The sequence below is a fragment of the Cloeon dipterum genome, chromosome 4, assembly GCF_949628265.1.
Source record: "Cloeon dipterum chromosome 4, ieCloDipt1.1, whole genome shotgun sequence".
Taxonomy (NCBI): Eukaryota; Metazoa; Arthropoda; class Insecta; order Ephemeroptera; family Baetidae; genus Cloeon; species Cloeon dipterum.
Genome location: NC_088789.1, coordinates 9,486,557 through 9,510,261, shown reverse-complemented (window position 1 = coordinate 9,510,261; position 23,705 = coordinate 9,486,557). Strand labels below are relative to the sequence as shown.

Genomic DNA, 23,705 nt, shown 5'->3' with positions numbered 1-23,705 from the left:
TTTTTCCCCTTAATTTTTAAGCATGAAAAATATCCCTTTTTGGCCTCTATAAAGTATTCGCAACGTAAGATTACTTAATTTTGTTGCAAAGCGACAATGTTTCAAATGTTGCGCTCAACGTCTGCGGCATTTTCATGACCATATTTTATCAATTTATAGCTCCACTGCTGTCATCGGTTACGGATTGTGTTGTTGTTCGCTGGGATAAGCCTCATGAGGGCTGGAGAAACCACGCACAACACAAACAATTAAGTGCTGAATAAATAATTCGCCCCAGAGACGGCAATAAATTCCAATAACGAGGTCACTAAACATTTAATTCGCCGCAGAAGTCATTGGAAATTCTGCCAAGTTAAGAAAGCAGTCACAGAGGGTTGTAAAAAAGCCGGGCAGCGCGCTTCTGGAGCTGAAAATGCTACATTCTAATTCGATTTCGGTTGCGCAGCAATAAAAATGGACCGCATGCATTACGACTTGCTCGCACATTAGTCGGATTTATTCAGCGGGTGGGGCCGCCGTCGCCGCCGCTTGTGCTCTGCTGGGCGGATGGATATTAACGAAAATAATTCTCGGCCCGTTTCAAATGCTGCACGCCGCCGGCCGAGCGCTTCCCTTTTTCGTATAATAACCAGCAGCGGCTGCTGCCCGCCCGAGTCGTTAAATAGGACCAAAGAGCGGCCATTGTTTCTGGCCGTGTTGCGGTCATGTATTCCTTAATCACATGCAAATTATTATCGGCTGCCGCTATATGTTGCAACACACCCCAAAGAGAGAGATCAAAGGTCGTCCTGCAAAGTTTAAAGCCACCAAAGGAGTCAAAAGGAATTATATTTCCGATATGACATAAAATGCATACATTTGCTAAACTTGAACATGACATGTGCATTTTGGAACTATTGTGGAATAAATTGTAGGGAAAATTCGAAATTTAAATAATACACGTACAAAATAAGGTATTGAAATATTAAGCTAGTGCAGTGATGACTCACTAGCATATATAGGATGAGCATTTTTTAATTAAGTGCCTCTGACGTTAGTGACATTATGCGCCCTGTCATAAAGCTTGGTACGAAATTTCAAACAAACTTATGGGAGTGGCGCGGCGCGTAATAAGCTTACATCTTGTTTGGTGACAGAAAAAGCAGAAGCAAGGACAAATGAGACTACAGAGTGGAAACGAAAGACACGCTGGGTATAATAATCGTGTTAACGAGTCGAGAGCGCGAGAAAGAGTCATCAGAAGCAGCTTTTTGATGTCTTAATCTGCGTGCCTGTCGTCTCGGGTAGTGCGCAATGCAAACATAATTTGTTGGGGGATGAGACGCTGTTGTTGTCTCTTTCTCTTGTACTTCCTGTCACTTGATTTGGGTGTTGACGTCTCAAGACTGATGAGCCGTCCGCCAGCCACCGATCATCCATTGTCACAAGAGCAGAGAGAGGAAAAAGGCGGAATCCCCTCACCCCGCTAGTTTATGATGAATTTTTATTTCTCGCAAGCTGCTGACTCCGACAAATATTATCTCAGAGTCCATTAACGTCAGATACTCGCCTCTCTTTGTTGTGCTTGCCAAATGAATGGTTTTCATGTGTTAGAACATCCCGCGTGGAAGGAGATACAGCTTAAACAAATCTGTAAGCCAATGAATGATAATTATTATTCTAACGACATTATCGTTTATTTTATGCCTACTGAAAATTTTTGGAGACATGCCTCATAAATTCTTCATAAGTCAAAAAGAAAGAAATGGCATCAAAGGCACAACGCTCGGCTTAAGTAAGAGTGATGAATTATTAAAAAAGACGGATCTTCATTTTCTTCGAAATTCCGGCCTCTTAACTAAAAAGAAGGTCAAAAGAAGGCGTAATTACCGGCGAAAGGTCAGTCGAGAGATTTTTAGGGCCAAAGGGAGCGAGTTAAAATTACAGGAAGCCGCGCGCACCTTAACGTAAAAGTCATTTGCTGCTCTTTCAACTCAGAGGCCACTGCATAATGGCTTAAAGACAGCTCTGCACAGCACTGGACGAAAGGCAAAAGAGAGTGAATGTCAAAGCGATGATAAATGAAAGGAGAGAAGAATTGTGTGAGAAAAAAGAAGGGACAAGAAGCTTAAATCAATTATTACATTTTTTCACAGCAACAGAGAAAGAAATAATTTTCACCCACAAAACATGTCTTTTAGTAATTAGGTAATTTTTGTGATCCCACATGGAAAGTAAATGGGAATCCTTAGGGTCCAAACAATGTGAAATTTAAGTATGCAGATCAAAAGCACAGAGCCACGAGCTCTCTGCTCATATATCAAAACTTTGATCAGCACGACGACGGTACTTTAGACCCCTTCATTCCCCAAAGCACTTTAGAAGATGAAACTCATAATTTTAACCAATTATCGTTCCCTTGACGTTTGCAATTAGACAAATACACAGACAAAAGGTGCAGTTCTGAAAACCGCTCTGTCCATTTTTCGGCGGTCTAAAATGCGCACACAAAGCGAACGGGTAGAGTGATAGGGTCGGTTCACATTCACACACACACTCGCGCCGGCCAGACCGCCCCATTCGCTCATCTGCACACGTTACGTCGCCGCTTAACAGGCTCTCTAACAACAAAGAAACTTTTAACGGGAGACTCAATTTGCATACATTTGAAGGACCACGCTTTTGGTAAATATTCAGCGAGAATCGCGCGCGCTCTTTTTCATCCTGGAGATCTGAGCAAATAAATACGTTGCACGCTCGGGCGCTCTTTTTTGAAAGGCCGACTTTTAGAACAATGTGCATGCTCAGAGATGGACGGAGAGCGAAAAATTTATACACAAACGAGAGTTTCGCTCTCACACTCGAGAGCAATTTCCGGGCTACATTTCTGCAAAGCACAAGTAAAAGTGTTGCTACTGAACTATAAATTTATATGTAATATAAACTTTTCACCATCAAACTTATCTCATGGTTTCAACCTATAAAAAAAGAACAAAAATATACGAGAAATCAAGTCTTTTTGCTACAAAGACAAATCTGGGTGTTGACAGTCTGTGTCTGCGAAATCACTTCTACATCCCAATCATAGAAGAGGTCATCATGAGTCAAACAGTGTGCAGTTTTAGCAAATTCAACGGTTAAAAGAGTAGATTTGGCGGTAAAAATTATTGCCAAAATCAAAAAATTGATGTTTTTAAATGAATGACTTCATATTTGTTGCTTAAAAATTTCACCATTCATTTTTCAACTCTGTTTGTGGCTGTTTTTGAAGCAATTCTTGGGATTCCTCGAAATAGGGCGATACTGTTACGCCCAATCTTGTTCGCATAAGACATTAAAGCGTTAATTTTTCGTAATGAGGATGAAGTTGGTTTTGATTACATCTTGGGGAAACCAGCCTTATAAGCGTCGATATCGCAACCAAGATGTTTTTTCTTTCAAAAATCAATTTTAAATTTATCAAAAAAAAAAATTGTTTTTCCCCATCAACACGATGTGTAAAAATTAGAATATGCTTTTTTTAACTTGCGTGTGTCATCAATGTTTCAAAGCAAGCACGTGAACCTAAAATTTCAATTTCCGTATATTTCGAACGTCATGGTACCGAATCCTGGCATGCGTTTAGGAAACAGCCACGAATGCTTTATATGTACGGAAGAGAGTAATCTGTAGTTGCTCCCACTGGAACCCTATTTTCGGGGGTGGCGCGGAAGCTGGCAAGAATCGAGGTGTCCGACCCACTCTCTAATTCATTTCTACCTGCCGCTGCTATATGACGGGCGGCAGGTGTTTTGGGTCGCACGACTAACCCGAGCAAAAACTCGAGAGCAATCTATCACTGAGCTCCAACTCCAGCACCGACAGACAAGGCTTGATGAAAATTGCATCAATTTCAACGTCCAGAAATTGCTGAATGGGAACTAACTGTGTGAGTGGATATCAAATTGTGTATATTTTCCTCTGACCAGAAACAGAAAATAATCAATAAACGGGATGCCTATAGACAGAAAGATTGTCCACAGAGTTTCAGAGTTACGGCAAAGAGCTTTAAATTTCCAAAATGCATGATTGAATTATGCTTTTCTCTTCGATTTATTTCCCCCTCCGATTTTTTCAAAGCCATATTTCCTCTGGAATTGTTTAAGAAATCCTCTCAGCGAGCAATATTCTTGAAGCGCAGAGAGAACGTGTAATTAAAAAATGAACGCAGCCAACTGTGAAAAGGCAACTCGGTTCGACTATATTGAATTTGCAGAACTCTTACGTTGCCTGCGCTTTGATTGAAGGAAATGTGGACGGAGCAGCGCACACCGACTAAATTGAAACCCAGGCTGGTGTGCAAACCCCGACGGCTAATTATTTAAACAGGCAAAAAACCGGAGCCCCTTGTCGAGAAAAGCTGGGAAACATTTCGCTGCACTCGAGAGGGTGGTGGTGAAAAAGTGGAAGAGAAGTCAACGCACCGGTTTGATCTTTTTTATCATCCTTCGAGCACCTCTGATGGCGCACGCGTTCGTTATCTCCAATTAAAAGTAACTGGATGAAGCCAAGTGTGAAAGCCGAGCGAGTGTGAAATATGTTTAACTCCTTCGTGTCTGCACTCCTGCAAATGACATTGCGCACTGCACACCACACTGTCACAGCCACCCATCAAACGCGCGCAGCAATTTGCGCATTTCCACCGCATATCTAAATCTGGAAATCCCCTGTAGTAAAACAGATTGTCTAATATTTCCAAAGTATAGCTTAAAAATAGATAAATTTTTATTAAAGCATTATTATCAGCTGATTAATGTCATGACTGACAATGATAATTCAGACTGATCTCAACGTAATGCGCACGTGAGACAAAATTAGAGCTCTGAATGTGTTGACAAATACTAGATGCTGACATGGATTTAAAATTAATTTAGCTTCAACCAAAAAATGGCCTGAATTTCATATAAATATACTTCATTAGAATTTTTATTGGACATGCCAACGGTGCTCAACAAATCGTCCATAAAAAGAGCTTGTTCTTTTATAAGATATAGTAATAACAAATTCAATGAAAAGCAAATCTTCTTAACAGAGCGCAAGGAACGCGTATAATATTCCCTTACTTACAAGTAATGTAAAAATGTCAAACTCGAGTTCCAAGAGGAAAGTTGTTTTTGATACAAATGGATTTCACTTTGCTTTTACAGAAAAAACGGGGGAAAAGTGTTTTCACCGGCGTGCAGATGTGCAAATGAATAGAGAGCGGCGGCGGCCAATATATTGGATTTTGCGAGAGGTCGGCGTGGCGCTAAAAGCAAAACAAGCCATAATCCGAAACAAGAAAAAAGCCTCAGCCCCATGAGAAAATTCTCGGCTGCTTGGCATTTTTATTGGCGAGAAGAGCGCCTCAGTCTGAGCGAGTATAAAATAAATCCCACACTGCTCACCGGTTTAAGTGGCCGCTCTCTTTCGGGGCAGGAGAAAGCAGTAATCTTGATTACTTTGCGCTCTCTTATTTCTTTATTGCGACTGATAAGCCAAACGTGGAATAAATCTGACAAATCGGGATACTTTCCCAGGGAAAGAGTGTTTTGGTTGGGGTGAAAAAGTTCCTCAGAGTCGAAAATAATTTATCCTGCCGATTAGTTTACCTGGATTTGGCGTGCTTTTCGGGAGTGAGAGGCTCCCAAGAGGGATTCTTCAGTCTTATCTTACAGACGACGGAATAGTTTTGTATGAATATAAAACTTCCAGAACTTTTGGGAAAACCTTTAGAGACTTAATTCTATATATTGCGAGCGTCAAACGCCAATTTAAAGACATTGAAGATAAACCTACAGTCAGTTGAACAAGAACTAATTTTTCAAAAAAAAAAAAAAAAAAAAAAAACGCACAGGACTGAAAAAGAGTGTTTTGTTTAAATTGTATTACAATACATAGTTTTTCGAACGAAATCCTTTGGATTGCAAGCCGTATAGTAAAGAAATGGAGAAATTTATTTTTACTCGTTTCTGTTGAATTGAAATGGCGCAGTGTATTAAATGAGGGTTTAGTAAGAAGATGGAAAACCAAGCAGCTTTTGTAATATAATGTATAATAATGAGATATAAGCTTCTTGCAAACAAAGCACATTGGAAATAATTGGTGAGGCATAGTCTGGAGAAGCGAAATTTCATTATTAGCTGCGGCGAATGCATCGCTGGCGATGTCGTTGAGGCAATTTGTCTTCCTGGTTGAAAGCAATGACGCCCGCGGGTCGATTCCGCGCGTGCAATTTAAATTAGTAATGATGACGAGCTATATAGACTAGAAGAGGAAAGGAAAAGAAAATCCCCATCACCACTGGAATAAATTTGACGTAATTAAAACTGGAATAACTCTCAAATTTCAGCATGAGTAACTTTTCTAATTTCAGTCTTGGGAATTGGCCCATGCTTTTCATCCGCCTGCAAATGGAGGCAGGATTGAGAACGAGCGCCACGAATTCATTCTTAAAGTACGCACGTCATCAGTCAATATATTCAAGGGTTATAAAAAGGAGCGCGGTGGTAGCTTTTAATATTTACAATTCAGAGCGGCTCGAAATTAAAAGAGTTCGCTTTCGCCCCCTTTATTCCTGCTTCTTCATCTTGCTCTTAAACTCGCTTTACTTTTCCATTCTCTCTCTCTCTCTCTCTCTCTCTCTCTCTCTCTCTCTCTCTCTCTCTCTCTCTCTCTCTCTCTCTCTCTCTCTCTTCGGGTGCGTGTGCGGATTTGCCGCCGCTTCTTCTCGTCTTCTCGCTCAGTAGCACGCCACTCGCATAAGCCTTTTGTGTTGTTTAAATAAGTGCATTGCCTTGTTAGAAAAGTGAACAGCTAAATAAACGTCCCGAAAAACTGTTCTCATCAGCAGCAGCAGAAACAGTGGCGGCGGCATTAGTGCTGCAGATGAGTACTTTTCCTCGTATTCATACGCCGGCTCTCAGCTACATTTCCGCCTTTAATAAATAACCCGCTCTCGCGACTATTAGGCCCCTTTTAAAATTTTCGCACTCTGGGTGCGCACAAAAGTTTGTGAAAGAGTCTTCGCAAAGAGAGTGGGTCCGAAGGAAAAGGGGATGGACTTTTGTTTATCTTCACTAACAAATTACTCGAGAGCAGGGAAAGACTTTATTCTGAAATTTAATTTGACTTTCATTTTGAATATTTCGTTGGACCGAAAATATATCTCTGTCGATTTCAATTTCAAACTTAAAAACTGTATTGTAAAAAAGGAAATGTGTAACTGCACCTCATTTAAAAATAAGAAACACCAATAATTGTAAATCTTACATCTAGGTGCGATTAATTTGTTCAATTCATTACCTTGTTCAAGTGCTAATCCGATAATTTGCGTGCAGACTTGCCCAAAAGCCTTTTCAAATATGTATATATAAAGCAATATGCTTTTAAGCTCAGATATTTCCCTTTAAATTGGGTGCTTCAATTAAGAATTAAGCACGCACATACGCAAACGAAAATTTCTTAACGCACTCAGGAGTGAACGCACATTTCAGCACGTTGAGAGATGCGATCCGCAAAGAGCCCTTTGAAACAAACCATTGTTGCAGAATAATTAATTCTCTCTGCTCTCTCTCCTTGGCGAACTCGCACTCTCACGAGGTGGCAAGAGGGTAATTACGGAAATTATTATTACTTATTACCTGCAAAGTTGCTCCTTCGAGGAGACGCTTCCATTCCGCAAAGCCTGCGGAGATTTTATTTATGGATTCACGCTCCTGTACGTCGTCGTAAAAGGGGTGGATGCATTAATTTATGTTTATCACTAGAAAGCAGCTCAAAATTAATTAAAGGTATAGCTTTCACGGGAATAGGGGATTTTTGTCGACATTTTTTAATTCATCTTTACTAGCTGTCAAAGAAAATAAAAAATAAAAATGGAATTAAATGACATGATTATATTTTACTACATACTATAAACGTAAAAATAGTACAACGAAAGGCTATCGAAATCGTATGATTTTATCACTGTGCAGCTCAACTGAAGCTTGAGAAAAAAGAATTTCGCAAGTGAATTCTTTTGAAATTAGCACGCTGTTAATGGTGTTCGCTGCAACTAAAGTGCGCTTTCAAGCGCGAGAGGAGCAGAAAGCAGTCGTAAGAGGCAGAAGTCCGTCAAGCAGCTCTTCTTGCAATATGCAAAAGGAGGCAAAGAAACGAGCGAATCTGCTCGTCAGAACAACAGCTATACGGTGCATCCTCTTTTCGTCGCGTTCAAATGAGTTGAAACAATAGTAAGTGCACAGCAAGGAGAGTAGAATGTATATGAAAGCGCGCGCGACTGTCAGCGCTGAAATTTAGAGCGCAAAGTGCATTTCAAAGCGGCTGAAATCAGGTCGTCCGATGACAACGTGGGATGTGCTGCATAAATCACGCGCTAATCTGCTTTTTCATCGGAAGAGATTAATGTTCTTGCTTCGTATTTATCAGGCGATCAAATCAAATGTGTGTTTGCTCGTCCGCTTTCCTCGATAAAAACCCGTCGCGCATAATTTTGATTAATGCTGCAGCTGTAGGATATTAGAATAAATTATTGGAGCTCTAAGAAACGGCTAGCCGGGTGGAAGTGAGGGATTGTTATAGGAGAGACGGGTTCATTTTTCGAATGACTCGCTCATTGGGTGATTGATTTATGGTGCACTCTATAGAGCAGAGAGAAAAATTGAGCTTGCTGTGTTTAACAAATTAAAAATGAAATTTCAAGAAAGTGATAAATAGTTCAACCAAGTCTTAGTCGAAATTTGAATGATGTAAATAGTCATATCCAAAAAGGAAATTTTCTGTTCGTTTTTGAAAGATAATCATGCAAAAATTTACAAATGTCTTGAGAAAACCAAAGTCAAAAGTAGGTAGCCGGTGTTGGTTGTCTCTGCTACGCGGGATGCATAACTATCAATAGCTCTTACTTACAATTCACCCTTTGCAAAAAAGTCAATACAATAGATGGTACCAGAAGTTACTTTTGATTTTGTAGAACATCTGCTGCGATTTCTTACTCAATCCTGCCATTGTGCATTTTTCATTTAATATTATGTTTTATTTTGACGTACTCAAAACCAAAATCGGTTCACCGTAAAATCATGAAAAACAAGATTTACATGATTTCTATGGAGCAAAATATGGCCTTTTTCAGTATAAGCTAATTTCAAAACTGCAGCTCAAATGATCAATTCAGAGTACAAAAAATGTTTATCCTTTTTTAAGGATGACCCAGGAATGATTGTGTGCTACAATATTATCAAGGTTTGTAGGAAAGTTAATTAAAGAAAATTAACTAGGGCCGAATTCACTAACTGACGTTTATAGCGGTTGTGCTGTGAATAAAATCCATTTCTTAGCAGTCGGAGTAATTAATCAACCGGCTTTCTTCCAGCCAAGTGCTTTCACTTTTTGCGAGGCAGCGGTCGCAGCAACATAAACAATTTGCACCCCCTGTTGTTTAGGCGAACAAGCTGCCCAGCTAAATAAAAAACAGCAGCAGGAAGAATGATAGGAGAAAAGTATTGGTGCACAGCGAGTGCAGAGGGCATTTTTCGTCGCGCTGCTGGAACGATTATCATTATTAACATGGTCGGCGGACACATCGTCTTGTCATATAATATTTTTTGCCTCGAGACTGATGTGAGGATGCAAGGGGGCGCACACACTTTTTAAAAGGCCCCTGGCTGCGAATGATGAATACGGGCGTCATCTTCAGCGTGGCGGCGACTTTGATAAATTATTTCCTTCAGCCTATATCAGCTCATTCGGCCGTGCAAATGGAAGGAAAATAAAAGGAACGTATAAAATTTGCCGGGCGCATATTGCCAATGTCGAATTTATGACCGATTCATTCAAATAGGCGACAAATGGCTCCAAATTGATATTACCTGGCATCCTCGTCATGAAATATCGCGCGGGGGAAACGAATTACTAAGGGTCAGCCAGCGGCTCTCGGAGGGGAGATTTACGAGAAGCTCGAAATTAATTCCCAGAGCAAGTCATAATTTTTGTGGAAAAATGTGCCCCACTAGCACATTGCGACGAACGTCGAAACCCCCTAGTTTTTAATTCAATCTGTATATATAGTGATAGCTGTAACATGTTTCCCTTCAAGTATTGATAAACATGAATATCATACTTCACTTTCGGCCTTGATTTTATTGGCGCGCAGATTTTATCTCAGGAGACAACAATAAAGTTAAGCATCGTCCATTTCTCAGGAGGTACCGTTATTTTTATATACACCTTATTTTCTTATTTACCGCTTTTCCTCTCTCAAAGCGTGACATTTTTTGACGACCAAGCATAAAAATCCCCGAGCAATAATGCAATGGCAACATCGAGCAATAAAATAGGGAAATTGTTTCGCCCCCTGCAGAGAGTTATCACATAAAAAAGCGATATGCAGTTATAAGGGGAGAAGAAGCATGCAGTAAAATATGAAATGCAAATTTCATTTTTTTCCTGCGAGTGTGTGTGGGTTTATTAAAAACTCCATAACATAAGCTGCTTTCTGTTAGTGGTCTTCCAAAAATATAATTTAAGTGTTGGATAAACTTAAGTGGGAAATCAGGAATTGTTGATTTCGCTTATTAAAATTTTAAGTGAATAATGAAAACATTTGTAATGGCTACTCAGTCTCAGTATTCCTATTCGTTGTTACTAATTGTAAGGAATGGAAATGTGCAATTGTTAAGGCCAATTAGAGTAACACATATTTACGCGAAAATTGATTTCTCTTTAATCAAATTGTGAATAACCCGGTAATACGCTATTTAACAAGGCTGAAATAGTTTCGCGCAGAATTGTTTGTTTTAACTGTATTTAAGTTGGCAATTGATTAATTATAAATATGAAAGTTGTATGAGAGTTAATTAACATTGGCAATATTATTATTGCTTATTTATGTGTTAGATGCACGCAGTGCCATCTGGATGCGTGCTAACCACAGAAAGCTTATTTCCTTAAAAATTGTTAGAAATTTCACATAACATAATAAAAAATTATATTTTATTTTGCTGCTTATGTTTTAGAAAAAATAAATAATAATATATCTTTTTATTAAAATGTTAAAATATGTAATATATTTATTTATTTTAATTTATTCCTTATTTACAATAAAAGAAAAATTTAAATTCAAAACTGCTAAAAAACTAAGTTGGATTTTGTCATATCAATTAGCAGATATTATATATATAAGCAGGATTTCCTCAGTTATTTACTCTCTCCGATTGAAGACCTCTACTTCCACCATGGGGGATGTTCAAGGACTGGACAACGACAAGGACTCTGCTGAAAAACCCAGGCCCAAACGGAAGGATCCAGTTTTCCGCAGGAGCGCAGCAGGGAAGCGAGAGGGTGCCACCGCCAAAATCCAAGGTGGAGAGAAGATCGCAGGTGACGTGGGCCTCAAAGCTAACACCGTAACCAACTACCAAGAAGAACAGCAGAGAGAGAAGCTTAAGCGGAAGAACCCAAGGACTACTTCTGAGGATGTCCAGTGCCTGGTCAGCTTGGTTCGTCGCCAACCACAGTACTTCCATCTGAAGGAGGTCATGAAGCAGGCCAACTTTCCTTGCAGTGAGCGAACCGCCAAAAAGAAACTGAAGGAAGCGGGCATTACAGTTACAGTGGAACATTACCTTTGCTTTGAATCTACTCCTGCTGACTATGTGCCTAGCTGTCAGTAAAAGAAAATTATGTAACCCATATATCTAATTGCCACGATAGAAATTCGAAATGTTATGTGCAGTATGTATCTGATTACTACTCAATAACCTGTCATGCAAATAACGAGGTAAAAATACAAATAAAACAATTAAATAACCCAAAAACTTGCAAAGAATGGAGAGAAAAAAGCGGAAAAAAATAAAACATCTGATTAGTATAATAATAAAAAAAAATCAAAAGGAAGGATCCCTATTAAATGAACCACTGTTTGGCAAGTGGTCATCAGATCTTGATGAAATTCGGTGGAGATGTTGCCTTAGGGGACTTAAATTGAACCCTAAAATATTAGGTGAAAATTCCAAAAATTGCACATTTTACAGGGGTTCAAAATTTGTGATTTTTGAAAAAGGTGATGCTTTTGGCGATTTGTAACTTTGACTCTGTTTGTGGTAAACACAAAAATTTGGTATCCAAAATAATCTACGTTTGATGCCAAACAACTTTCCCACGATGACCAACAATTGATTTTCTAAAATATTCACGTTTTATTTAAGACGCTGTTTATTAACAGATGCGTTTTGGAAACAATTATATTATTTATACAAATTTTACTCGTCGCCATTTCATAACGTACTAGTAATTTCCAAATATATTTTTTCAGACAATGACTTTTTAAATTTCAATTACATATTTATAGCATTTTTTAATAAGAAATTAAGCACAACTTGCGGCACAAAAAATCATCACCAAAGAAAAGTGCACAATAACCGTTTGATCAGTCAGCTCGCTGACGAGTCGTTCTCATGCTTTAGTTGCGCGACACCCAGAACGCTTTCGCCGCTCCTAGCAGTCCATTTAATCTATGCTTGTCGAGTCCGAAATTTGTCAACCGCAAGCTGTAACCAGGTGTGTCGTCTTGTCCGCGACATCAAAGGAGCAGTCCTGTCCTTTGAAGCCTTCTCTGTCTGCGTGTCGTCGACGTGCTGCCGCTGAACGAAACGCACTCCGACCTACGTACATATTCCAATATAGTGAAACGGCAGTCCTGTTCAAATATATGTGCGACACCAGCAGTCGGCGGCGCCTATTTATTTTCGCCACTCATTTTCCTTCTCGGCGCGTTGCGGTTCCACGTATGAGAAAGAGTTTGCGTCTGCCTGCACTGGGGCCCATCTGGACCAAATTACGTTTTGGTCATTTTTGTTTGCTCTGCTGCCTGCCGGCGGTCCCTTGCGTCCGCTGCAAGAGCGCCCTAATTCACTCTTTTGTTTTTCACTTTACTTAAGTGCTCCGCTCCAGCGTGCTGTGTTTAACTAAAAAGCACTGTTTCTTTTTAACTTAGAACAAAGCTGAACGCGTCTGAAGTTGATATTGAAGAGTGTGTAGCTCACAAAACATGAGTTTCTAATCTGATAAATGGCGCCGGGTTATTAGAAAGTTTTGTTATTACAAATAAAAAGTCTTGAAGAAAAATTATTTGTTTCCTTTTTTCAATTAAATGGTTTTAAGCATGAAAATTCAATCTAGAGTCAATTTTTAGCAATTTGATTCCAGATTTAATGCTCTTTTGCAGGATAAAAATGTTTTGGTAAACGATCTATCCTTTCCACTCCTCAGATCAAGACACATTTTGACAACTGGCTTATTTGCAAACGTTGATGCTTTAACTATATAGATATTGGAAAGAATATTTATCAATTTTTTATTCTATAACTCAGCTCTTAGGAGAAATTGGGTTTACGTTTACACAATAAAAGTATTTTCATATATTTTCCTCTGCTACTTTCTTTACTTTCAACTATTTGTTTTCGATGTCAAAAGTAAAGCGGAGCCAAAATTCTTGTGGGGATGAAGGAAAGCCACACTTCCTTCCTCCCGGCCAGAGAATAATAATAACAATTGATAAGACAGCAAACACAAGAAGAACGAAGCCTTCCTTAAATATTTGCGGCGGAAATGAATGAGCAAAAGTTGAAATACTTCTCCTTTGTTATCAGAAACAAAGACGGCGCTTTTTTGTTTTATTAAAAAGTCATCATTCCAGTAGCAGAGATCTGTCGACGAGCGAGTTTCCATCAGACTTCACGCCCTGAGGGTCCATATCCCTCTGCTCGCACCCCTTTGCCGACGCCGAAGTCGGCGAACAGCGCAGCAAGATGTTATTCTACTCAGCTGGAAACCTTTGTTCCCCGCTCGGCAGCCAAAGTTTTTGTTAGCGAGCTGCTGCCTCTCGATAGGCAAAAAGTGCCGCCTGCCACCGCTTGTATCAGATTGAAGCTGACTTATTACTACATGCTGTAAAACATGCTATTCATCTCGTGCGTGCAGGCTAAGGCAAAGGGTTGTTTCGCCTCAGGGTGGCTCCGTATCAGGGCCCGCTTTTTATGCAATGGCAGCAAATTTCGGCCATTCAAGATTGCAACTTTGGCTTAAAGTGCTTAAAGCTAAATTTTTGGAACAAAAATATAGCACATTATTATGTGTTGCTCAAGTTCATCTAGTCACAAGATTGCATCATTTTAAAATTAATTTGAACTAAAATTTACGTTTGTAGTAATGAAAAACAGACATTGTATTTCCTCGATGCAAAGTTTTTCCTTGCAAATTTAACCAGTGGAGATATATAATTATTTATTAATTTTATAATATTTCCATGAAAATAGAGCTTCAATTGTTAAGCCGAAACTAGTTGGAGACTAAAAAGACGCTCTTCGCAACGAGGAAATACAATGTCCGGAATTAATTTCTGTATTGGAACATTCCTCGAGTGTCTTCTTCGAGAAAAATGTCAAGCTTAAAGATAATGTATTCTTATTAATTAAAAAAGTAAAACTTTATTTGTGTGAGGCAGCTTGGTTGCAATGCACGTGAAAATCTAGGGCAAATTAATTTTCACAAGTGTCAACTTTAAATCGATTAACCACAGAGGATGTGTTTAATCAGATTATAAAACGCAATTTTCCAGCTTCTCAAGTTTCCATTTGTGGAGCTCGGTTCTCCAGCTCTTTGTAATTATTCATCTCCGAGTGTGCGGTCGCGATTGAGTCGTCGCGTCTCTCTTCCTTTAGGGCTAAAATTCGGGACGTAATCATAATCGAGAGACAAAAAGAGGTGGCATCAGAGGCGGCTGCAAAATTAATGACAAAACAACACATGCAGACTGCCACGCGGAGCGAGCGAGCGAGCGAACAGAGATAACAATAACAACAATGCTTTTGAATAATTACGCCCGCTGCTTGGCGCTCGCTTGCGAGTATCAAAGAGAGGATCTCTCTCTCTCTCTCTCTCTCTCTCTCTCTCTCTCTCGCTGGAAGGAACGGGAGGCTGCCGCTGAAACAACACGCGGGGCGACAAAATCAACATGCGCAGGGCTGAAATTGCAACAGCCGCAAGTGGAGCCGAACAGCAGCCCCCCGTTTCCATTTGCAGTGCTGTGTGTGTGCCTCCTGCTGTTTCGATTTCTCAATATTATATTAGCATAAAGTAATTGAATCAAGGAAGAGAGCAGCGACTCGAACGAGTTGTGTGTGCGCGCCTTGCTCTTTGAGCGTCTCAGACAAATTGAGATTCACCTCGTCATATAGCACGAGTTTGGTTTGTGCACAACTTGATGGGATGATAATGGTGCACACATTTTTGATTCGCAATGCAAATTTCAGAACTTTATGATACCGCGATTTCTATCAATATTGTTTTTAAATTATTTTACTCTTTTCAAGATTTTAATAACGAACCTGAAAATATAATTATTAATGGAAATATTTTTTGGGACACTTGCGATAGTCTGTTTTTAAAACATCATGGTTAATTGTTGTGGGATCCGCACAAATGAAACTATTATTGCTTTTTTAATAAAAGTGATAAAAAAAAAACTTTTGAATTTCGAAAAATGAAAATAAAAAGTGCTTTTAATGTATAAAATTACATTGATTTTACCTAATACCAACAATAGTGCCCAGAGAATTAGGAAAAAATTATTAATTATACACATTTCAGTTCCACATCTTGCTTTGCATTTGGAAGCTATGAAGGAGAAAATTCAGCAGTTAGTTTTGATTGGCAATCCAGTTTGATATAAAATCGGTAGCATCAGTTCATTTTTATATTTTTATTTTCATAGGTCGTCCTTGGCATGAGGTAATTTTTCTAAATGCATATATCCTCAATGCTATAAGTGTAGAAATGTGTGCTCTTCCACATTTTGCAACTCAAGCGACGAGTGCAGTACACAAAGTTTTTGCCCCATTGCGCCCGCGAGTGCTCTCGATGCCGGTAAATAAATGAACAAGACAAAGAGAAGGTTGCTGTGCATGTGCACGGGAAACGCTTGCGCAATTTAATGAGATTATGTTTGCATGTTTATGAGTGCGGGTACTTGACGAGTGCTGCAATACACTCCAGAGGAAGCAGAATGTCGTTCTGCAGCAACCGCACCACAAAGCAACAACTGCATCTCTATTCTGTTCGTTGCATCTCGCGACAAACGACCCTTTGATAAATTATGTCGCGGAAAATCCTTTACAACGAATTGCATTGTCTGCCAATGTATGCAATCACGGTGTCAAGAGGTATGGAGGTAATAATTAATATAGCAATATTGTATGCTTTGTTGTTAGGAATTTATTATACGAACTATTGAATTCTATATACAGCATCAATTCGTCACAGTTTTATAAATGTATTTATTAATTATTGCTCGTTAGGGTGTCAATCAAGAAATCATGGTAACAGTTTTATTTAACTGATGTACCGTTCTTTTCAGGTCGAATTATGTAATATGTGGGAGTTAACCGCATCTCAAACTTTAGCCTTTGTTGCTTTCTCGGGTGAGGTTTTTCCTGGTATCATTTAAAAAGAATGTCCTGATCGAGTTTTGAACTATTATTCAATAGAATTATTTACCAGCAGGGCGGGCAGGGCGTTGCTTCTTGAAGATAATTCTCATGAATACCATCACAGGAGCCTCCACCACGAAATAGAGTGCAGCGCCTCCAACAAAGGAAAACGGAATGTCCCCAAGAAACTTGTGAATCTAAAAAATGTTCATTTTAAATGAAATTGCTGCTCATTTCAGACATGTTTATATTTCAACAAACCACGTCATAATATTCAAGTGTATCGGGATGCCTCTTAGATCCGGCTTGCACGGCAATGACCATGAAGTGAACCAAAAATACGCCGTAAATCACTGGGGCGAGAATGTTGAACAGTCTCCAAGAGAGAATAGCATTGACGGGTCCGCCAATGCCTTTGCTGCATGCAAAAATGATCCAGCAGAGGCCAACAGCCCACGCAAAGCGGTGGAATCCACCGTAAATCATTGCAGCGATGGGCTCATAAACATAATCTGCGTACGTTGTGTCACATGCGAATTGGTTAAAATATTCTCACAACACTACTTACCGTATTTCAATGTAATGGCAAATAAGAAAACCACGGTCAGCATGATTCCTGCGCACAAAATCCAACCCAACGCAACCGTTTTCTAGGATCGATTCAATTCCAAATAGGACGTTTGATTTTATAAAAAGATAAAATTTACCCAATTAAAGTACATCTTGCGTGGAGTATTGGCCATAATGTAGCCAAGAATAACTCCAGCAATATAGGGTGAGCATCTGGTGTGCGTCGGCAAGTAAACTTCATAAGTGAAAATGAGCGGGCTGTAGTGACTAAATGCATTTAAATATAAGTTTCTGTTAAAGCGAGTGAAATCCAGTTGCTCTCTTACTCATAATTAACATTGTTGGGACCCCAAGGATAATTATTAATGTAAGTAATAGCAGCAGGAATGGCACAAGACAGCGCCGCTACGAGAAAAGCTAGCTGTTTGCCAGCCCTTGGTGAGTAGTGCATGGGCAGGAGGAGCAAAGGGGACAGCCAAGCCATCTGCATGTCCAACGATGTGTACCAGGTTTGCTCCACGCATTGCTAGCCATTTGGTAAACTTTGTACAAAAGTCTATAATGAAATTAACACACCTCTAGGCCGCCTACGTAGTTATTAACATAGGTAATAGCCGCCCACCAGTAAGTTTCACACGGGTGAATGAATCTGAGATACACCATTCGATACCACTCTGGTCCTTCGCCTATGTATCGCAAGATTGTTACATAGAAGACAATCATAATACTCAATGGGGCAGTTATCCTGAATTAAAAAAATAAGTAATATTTACAATTACAATCGGAAATAAAACCTAATGTAACGGTATAAGTAGAATTTGAAAGCATCAAAGGTGGCGCCTCTCTTCATGTCTCTGAAAAATCCAAATGCCAAAAGAAAGCCACCGATTTGGTAGAAAGAGTCAACTGCGAGATATCCTACGTTCGATAGCAGCTGGAACAGCGGATTTTGCGTCATCTGAAAACAATTGTTTATTAAATAAAATATAAATAAGCTTGAGAATATTACATCAATGGCGAGAGCAATATTTGAAGATGCCGTGGACAGGGCGCCTAAATCATATCTGTGCCCGACCATAATCCAGAGCATACTAAGAACTTTCAATCCGTTTACGCTGTCAAACGATCCTTCGCGAACGCGAACCAAATCATTGTAGGTTGTCTTCATACTCAGTGCTTTGACAACTGTCCCGCCCTTGTTAAAATGTTCCAGAATAGTCGCCACCACGACTAAAGCTATGGTAGAATTTTTTATTTTTTTCGCGTTAAAAATAATTTGAAAGAGCTAACCAATTAGCATAGAAAAAATGACAGTTGCTGCAATAGTGCCGCCGTCTATGGGTAAATTGACAGATTCCAGTGTGCTGCATTCTCCAGGGTTTACGGTGACTGAAAGCTGAGTAGCATTGTCCAGCACGGGTAACAATTGCTCGGCTACAAACACAAAGTCGTCAGTGGTGCAAGATTGGGGGAGACACAAACCAAATTTCAAAGTTAGCGCAGTGCCAGCTGGAGCCGCTCTCATGCTCTGCATCTTTGTTATTTTTTCCAACTCCAATCTGAAAAGTGCATCGCTAATAGGAAATTACAAATTAAATATGATTTGAAAATACTTGTAAAAAAACTCAGCGTTTTCATAGGTGGCGGCGACCCTGCAGTATTTTCCCTCGATGCCATTTCCACTGCTCACCTGCACACATTCGTCCCAGTGGCCAAAGCTGACTATATTTCCGACAAAAATTCCGTCCGGGAACTTGCTTGTTGCGTCGATCATTCGCAAAGCCCATTCTTCGCCTCCCGCAGCCTCTATCAAGGTCCTCCCCACATCAGCCGCGCATGGTGGAGTCAAAACTTGCGCCCAAGACAAAGGGAAAAGTACTAAATTAAGACAGAGCAGTACTTTCAAAATCCCCATGTTTGTTGACTGATCTCGAATTACGTTACTAAATGTTACTTAACGCGCTCTTTTAATATCGCTATTTATCTTAAGCAAGGGTCAAGTGCACTTCAACAAATTTGATAATCGATGATGATGATGTGGAGTATGTTCTTCAAACAAATAGATATAATATCAATATTAATTAAAAATATCCTGCAGTCTTTCGTTTTTGCAAGAAGAAATTGATTTGGTTAATTTTTATTATAGAGAAAACGAGATATATTATAGCTAAATAGCTCGTAACTCGTCTTTAAAAAAGCCCTTTGTGTAGACAAAGGGCTTTTTGAAAAAAAAAGAAATGAAATCTAGAGTAGTCTATAAATTAGTTGAAACTGAATTTTTATGTAAACGGTCTGAAGTCCAAATACTCAATACCTTCTACAACTGCACAAGAAAAGTTTTTAAACAATATATGACTATTAAACGACAATCCATTTACCCCAAATTTTATGAAGCCCCTGCTAAATTTGATTGGACTAATACAAATTGTGAAGATAGGGCTATACAATGTGTTAACCATGTTAAAAATAAATACTCCTTTCATATGGCTATCATTTCTTCATCTGTTCTTATATTTTATTCTTATATGATTCTTGTTTAAAAATTGTAATGTAACTGTGTAGCAAAAACATTGTGGCTTATACATTTTTCACATAAATTGCCCACCTTTTTCTTCGAGCATTACTTGCACGAATGCAATTTTTCGCCTATCACACTACTTGGCGACAATGTTTGCCTGAGCTGACGCTTTGAACTTTCGCTAGCGCGACGGCTTGCTGTTTGCTCTGGCCCTCGATGAAATATTCACCAAGCAAACATCACCTAGTCATACTGCCTGCACTGCATTGCACCACTTAAGTCAGTCAAGCTGCGCGCCTCTCTCAACCCTTTATCTCGGTGCCCCTTACCTCGCTCCAAGTTCGTTGACAAAGCTTGGTTCAAAAGTCAAATCTTTTGAATTCGTTTAATTTCAAAATATTTTTGCCATATTATCTCAATTCAGTTGCCAATATGAAAAATAACACGTTTTATTGATTTTACCTGACGGATGGATTATATTTCAATGTAATAATTATTACAAAGTTTTTTTACCGTGGAATATATATGTCTGATTTGTAAAAACAGATTGTTAAAAAGGAAGATGCTAGCACGAATTTAAGAGAGTGTTTAGTTTGATTTTTAAATTTTATACTTTTAGAGATTTATTTACACAAACATTTTTACCAGACCTTCCAATTACGTTAGCAATCCTGAAACAGTCAACTCAGGTATTTCAAGAACAGTTTGAGCAAGTTCGTTGAATTCGCAGCAGTAAGAGAGACCAGAGGTGACGTTTTTAGGGTCCCACAGAAGCCACGTCAGCTGGTCGCATACGTCAGTGCATTTGATAAAACCAGGGGGGTTTTCCAAGTACGGGTTGTTGCTTCCAACAAACGCTACCCCTTCTTGTGTTTGCGGGTCGTACAGCACCTAACGGAGAAAATTTCAAGTTTAGATACACCATTTAGTACGTCAAGTACCTTCCAAAAGATTTCAGGCACGTGGACAATGGCGTTGTTGTTTGGGTCAAGTCCCAGATAGAGAGGCTGAAGGTCACCGTTAATATCGGGAAGAACAGATTGACCGTGGGTACCTGTGAAGACCTTTAGAGGACTGGACCTCTGTCCGGCGTAGGTACGACAGTCGTACTCTAACTGAGCCCAATTTGCTTCGTTGAAGGTCTGCCATTGTGGGGCCACGTTCAAGTACCTAATATTCAGGATGAATTTTCGGGCCATCAGAATTGTAGTATTTTATTAACCAGAAGGTAGCTCTTTGATGGGCGCCATAAACGTAATCAGCTTTGGCGGCGAGATGGCCTCTCGCTAGGTAAAAGGAACTGTCAAAGCTTTGATTCACGTATTGCAATGCCAAATCCATGGAGCCAACGATGTTGGCGATTGTTGCTGTCTGGTTATCACGCGTGTACGCCTGGTAAATATCGAAGCCGTCGTAGTAGAACGGGCCCTGAATGAAGCTAGAGGGCCGTGGGTAGCCGGACTGGTAGCCACGAATTTCGGGTGTTTGCGTAAAAACGGAGTACCTAAAGTTGAAAACAAAAATGAAAAAATACACGTACACATGCAGGAAAATAAATTCATTGAAAGGAAAATTATAAATTAAGAAATGGTTTTTATTATCTGTGCTGATATTAAGTTAAACATTTCACTAAAATCCCCCTATCCTCGCAGAGATCAGTGCAAAGAATGATAGCCATTTTGTAATTTATTAGTTTTCGCACCTGAAGTGTTCAGGTGAAATATTGAAAAATTGTTTGCATTTTAAATAACATGTCTTTTTATACCTTGTGTTCCCATTTGCTGGGTCAAAGCAGACTTCATACAGATTGTAAAAGTCCCCATTAGAAAGCTCAAAACCAAACGCGTAAATAGGATAAATCTATAAAATTTTTATTACAATCATTAAAAATCATAACAACAACATTTAAGGATAGTAGAGATTAGGATTCTGGCTTATTTTGTGTTGGATCCTAATCTCTTCTATACTTAATGACATTAAAAAAAAAAATACCTGATCAGGTCTGCCGCAAAGCCTGCCAGTGTCTTGGTACGTGTGAAACGGCAATTTGGTGCAGCCAAGTTGAGAAAAATCGTGTTGTGTTCCATCGGCTTGCTGGAAAGTTGTCCCGTCCACGCAATTAGCAAGCAGCTCCGCCGTGCCTGTGACGTTGAGGGTGGCGCCAGGACAGGCAAAAAGAACCTCTTGGCCGACGTCAAAAGTCACGATGTCACCAGACTGTGGCAGGAAGAAACCGAAAATGTCAAACGTTCCCTGTGGATTGATAACCAACGCTTGTGGATCTGGCAGGTTTTGATTTATGGAGATAGCACATCCTGGAAAAATTAAAATTTGTTTCACTTTTCCTCCTGTACAAAAGGGCAAAAATCACTTGAAGAATTTTTGTTTTTGTTAACGACCAACAATTTATTTTACGAAGGTGTCTGAAAATTGCTCAAGTAATTTTTCTCAAGGAAGAGAGTGTAATACCTGCTCTGGGAATGGAGTGCGAATACGCAGCTGCAGCAATTACAAGCAGCACACCGGCAATAATTAATACCCTCATCTCCTGCGAGTTCCTCGGTGGCCTCAAATTAGAGCAGTGTGGCCGCGGTGCTGCAAGTTTAAACTCGACCACGACATAACCACTTCCAGGGCTTTTATTAGGTGCCATGTCCCACCTCACGATTAGATTAGATCCGCATGCTCAGCACGATGCTATTTGCTGATTTTGACCTTTTTTGTATCTAACAGCATCACTTTGATTCTATTGCATATTATCTATATCACGTGTGACATAAACAACAAGATTTTATCTTCAACTTGGGGTCCAAAATATTGATGATATGAACAAGATTAATACATACTGTGCCGGGTGCACAAGTTAATTGGTTTATATATCAACGAATTCTCCACTTATTTTTAAAAAATTGCATTTTGTATCTAAATGATCTCATCATTATTATGTCTTTTATCTATAATTATTCTAGTAAAAAAATCATTTTTAACTGCTTAATTGCGTTTTTTTTAATATCTTTTAAATACTTAATAAAAATTTCGTGCGTATCATTATCGCGCTTCTTTGCACTTAGTAAGATTGTGCGCACCCAAAAGCGTGCCATTCGTCACGCAGATCATATTCAGAAGCTCTCCTTGCTCGTTATATGAGAGATTCAAAGGAAGTTGTGTGGTTTCATAGTGCGGTTTGCGAACGACACAAAATAAATACACACACAGCAAAATCCACGATTTCGCAATAGTTGTTTGTATACATACTGAACACACCGAGAATGCGCGGATTGTGTGTACATGCAGGAGTAAAAAGAGAGCACCGTGCGCTGTTTATGCGGAGAAGTGATAACGCTGAGCCACCGCCGCTGCTGAAATGATGAATAACACACAACATTCAGTGCTGAAAAATCTAGCACCAAACGAAAGGGGCCTCAAATTCAGTTTAAATGTTGAAAGAGAGCTTTTACAGCAGACCTGGCACATATTTATCTTTCATAATAATAAATCAACCCACCAGACTGCAATGAAGATTGGCCAAGTAATGCAGTGTTTTGATAAATATATAGTGCAGTATTATATTCAATGAAAAGGTGGATCTTGCTGGTTTCAGAGAAATTTATTTGATATGCAGTACAGCAATAGTCCATTTAAGGAGCTTTCAATAACATTTTAGAAAAATTTGGAACATAATTGAATTTTGAATTAAAATTGGAAATATATCCGGTATCCAGTTTAATGCATGGTATAAATTATTTAAGTATGTATATATAGATTTGTTAGTTTCACAGGACTAAATTTAAAGATGCCGAAAATTACACAAATCAGCGTTGTGTTGCTTTATCAAATGTCGATAATTCCACTCCACTTCGATGATCAGGAAGATTTCTCATTCTAAATGAATCGTCCCCTCTTGTTATGGCTGCATTTTCTTGTATGGTTGTCCAGATCAAGATCAAGTTTTTATGTTCTTGTCTATCTCGCGTCAGCATAAACAGCAGAATGCATCTCGCGCAATATAACTCTCTTAGAGAGATTCACAGATTGGTTTACGTATGTTTGTACAATCTGGTGATACAATAACTTTGCAGTGCAGGATAAACTAACTTCTAGAGGAGGTCGATATCTTGCATTGGCTCTTGAGA

General features: G+C 39.3%; 2 protein-coding genes across 2 annotated transcripts; both read right to left on the bottom strand.

Annotated features, from left to right (window-relative positions):
* Positions 1 to 16,263: 16,263 nt before the first annotated feature.
* Positions 16,264 to 18,988, bottom strand: LOC135944344 (nose resistant to fluoxetine protein 6-like). The gene is made up of 11 exons (XM_065491202.1): positions 18,668 to 18,988; positions 18,345 to 18,613; positions 18,064 to 18,290; positions 17,849 to 18,012; positions 17,631 to 17,799; positions 17,381 to 17,580; positions 17,192 to 17,321; positions 17,053 to 17,134; positions 16,746 to 16,996; positions 16,552 to 16,681; positions 16,264 to 16,487 (listed from the first exon to the last, which is right to left on the bottom strand). Exons 1-11 carry the CDS (start codon positions 18,967 to 18,969, stop codon positions 16,447 to 16,449), a joined length of 1,965 nt encoding a protein of 654 aa, XP_065347274.1. The 5' UTR covers positions 18,970 to 18,988; the 3' UTR covers positions 16,264 to 16,446.
* Positions 18,989 to 19,983: 995 nt separating this feature from the next.
* On the bottom strand, positions 19,984 to 22,352 carry LOC135942742 (uncharacterized). The gene is made up of 6 exons (XM_065489022.1): positions 22,042 to 22,352; positions 21,565 to 21,887; positions 21,338 to 21,432; positions 20,795 to 21,076; positions 20,514 to 20,742; positions 19,984 to 20,463 (listed from the first exon to the last, which is right to left on the bottom strand). Exons 1-6 carry the CDS (start codon positions 22,223 to 22,225, stop codon positions 20,230 to 20,232), a joined length of 1,347 nt encoding a protein of 448 aa, XP_065345094.1. The 5' UTR covers positions 22,226 to 22,352; the 3' UTR covers positions 19,984 to 20,229.
* Positions 22,353 to 23,705: the final 1,353 nt, after the last annotated feature.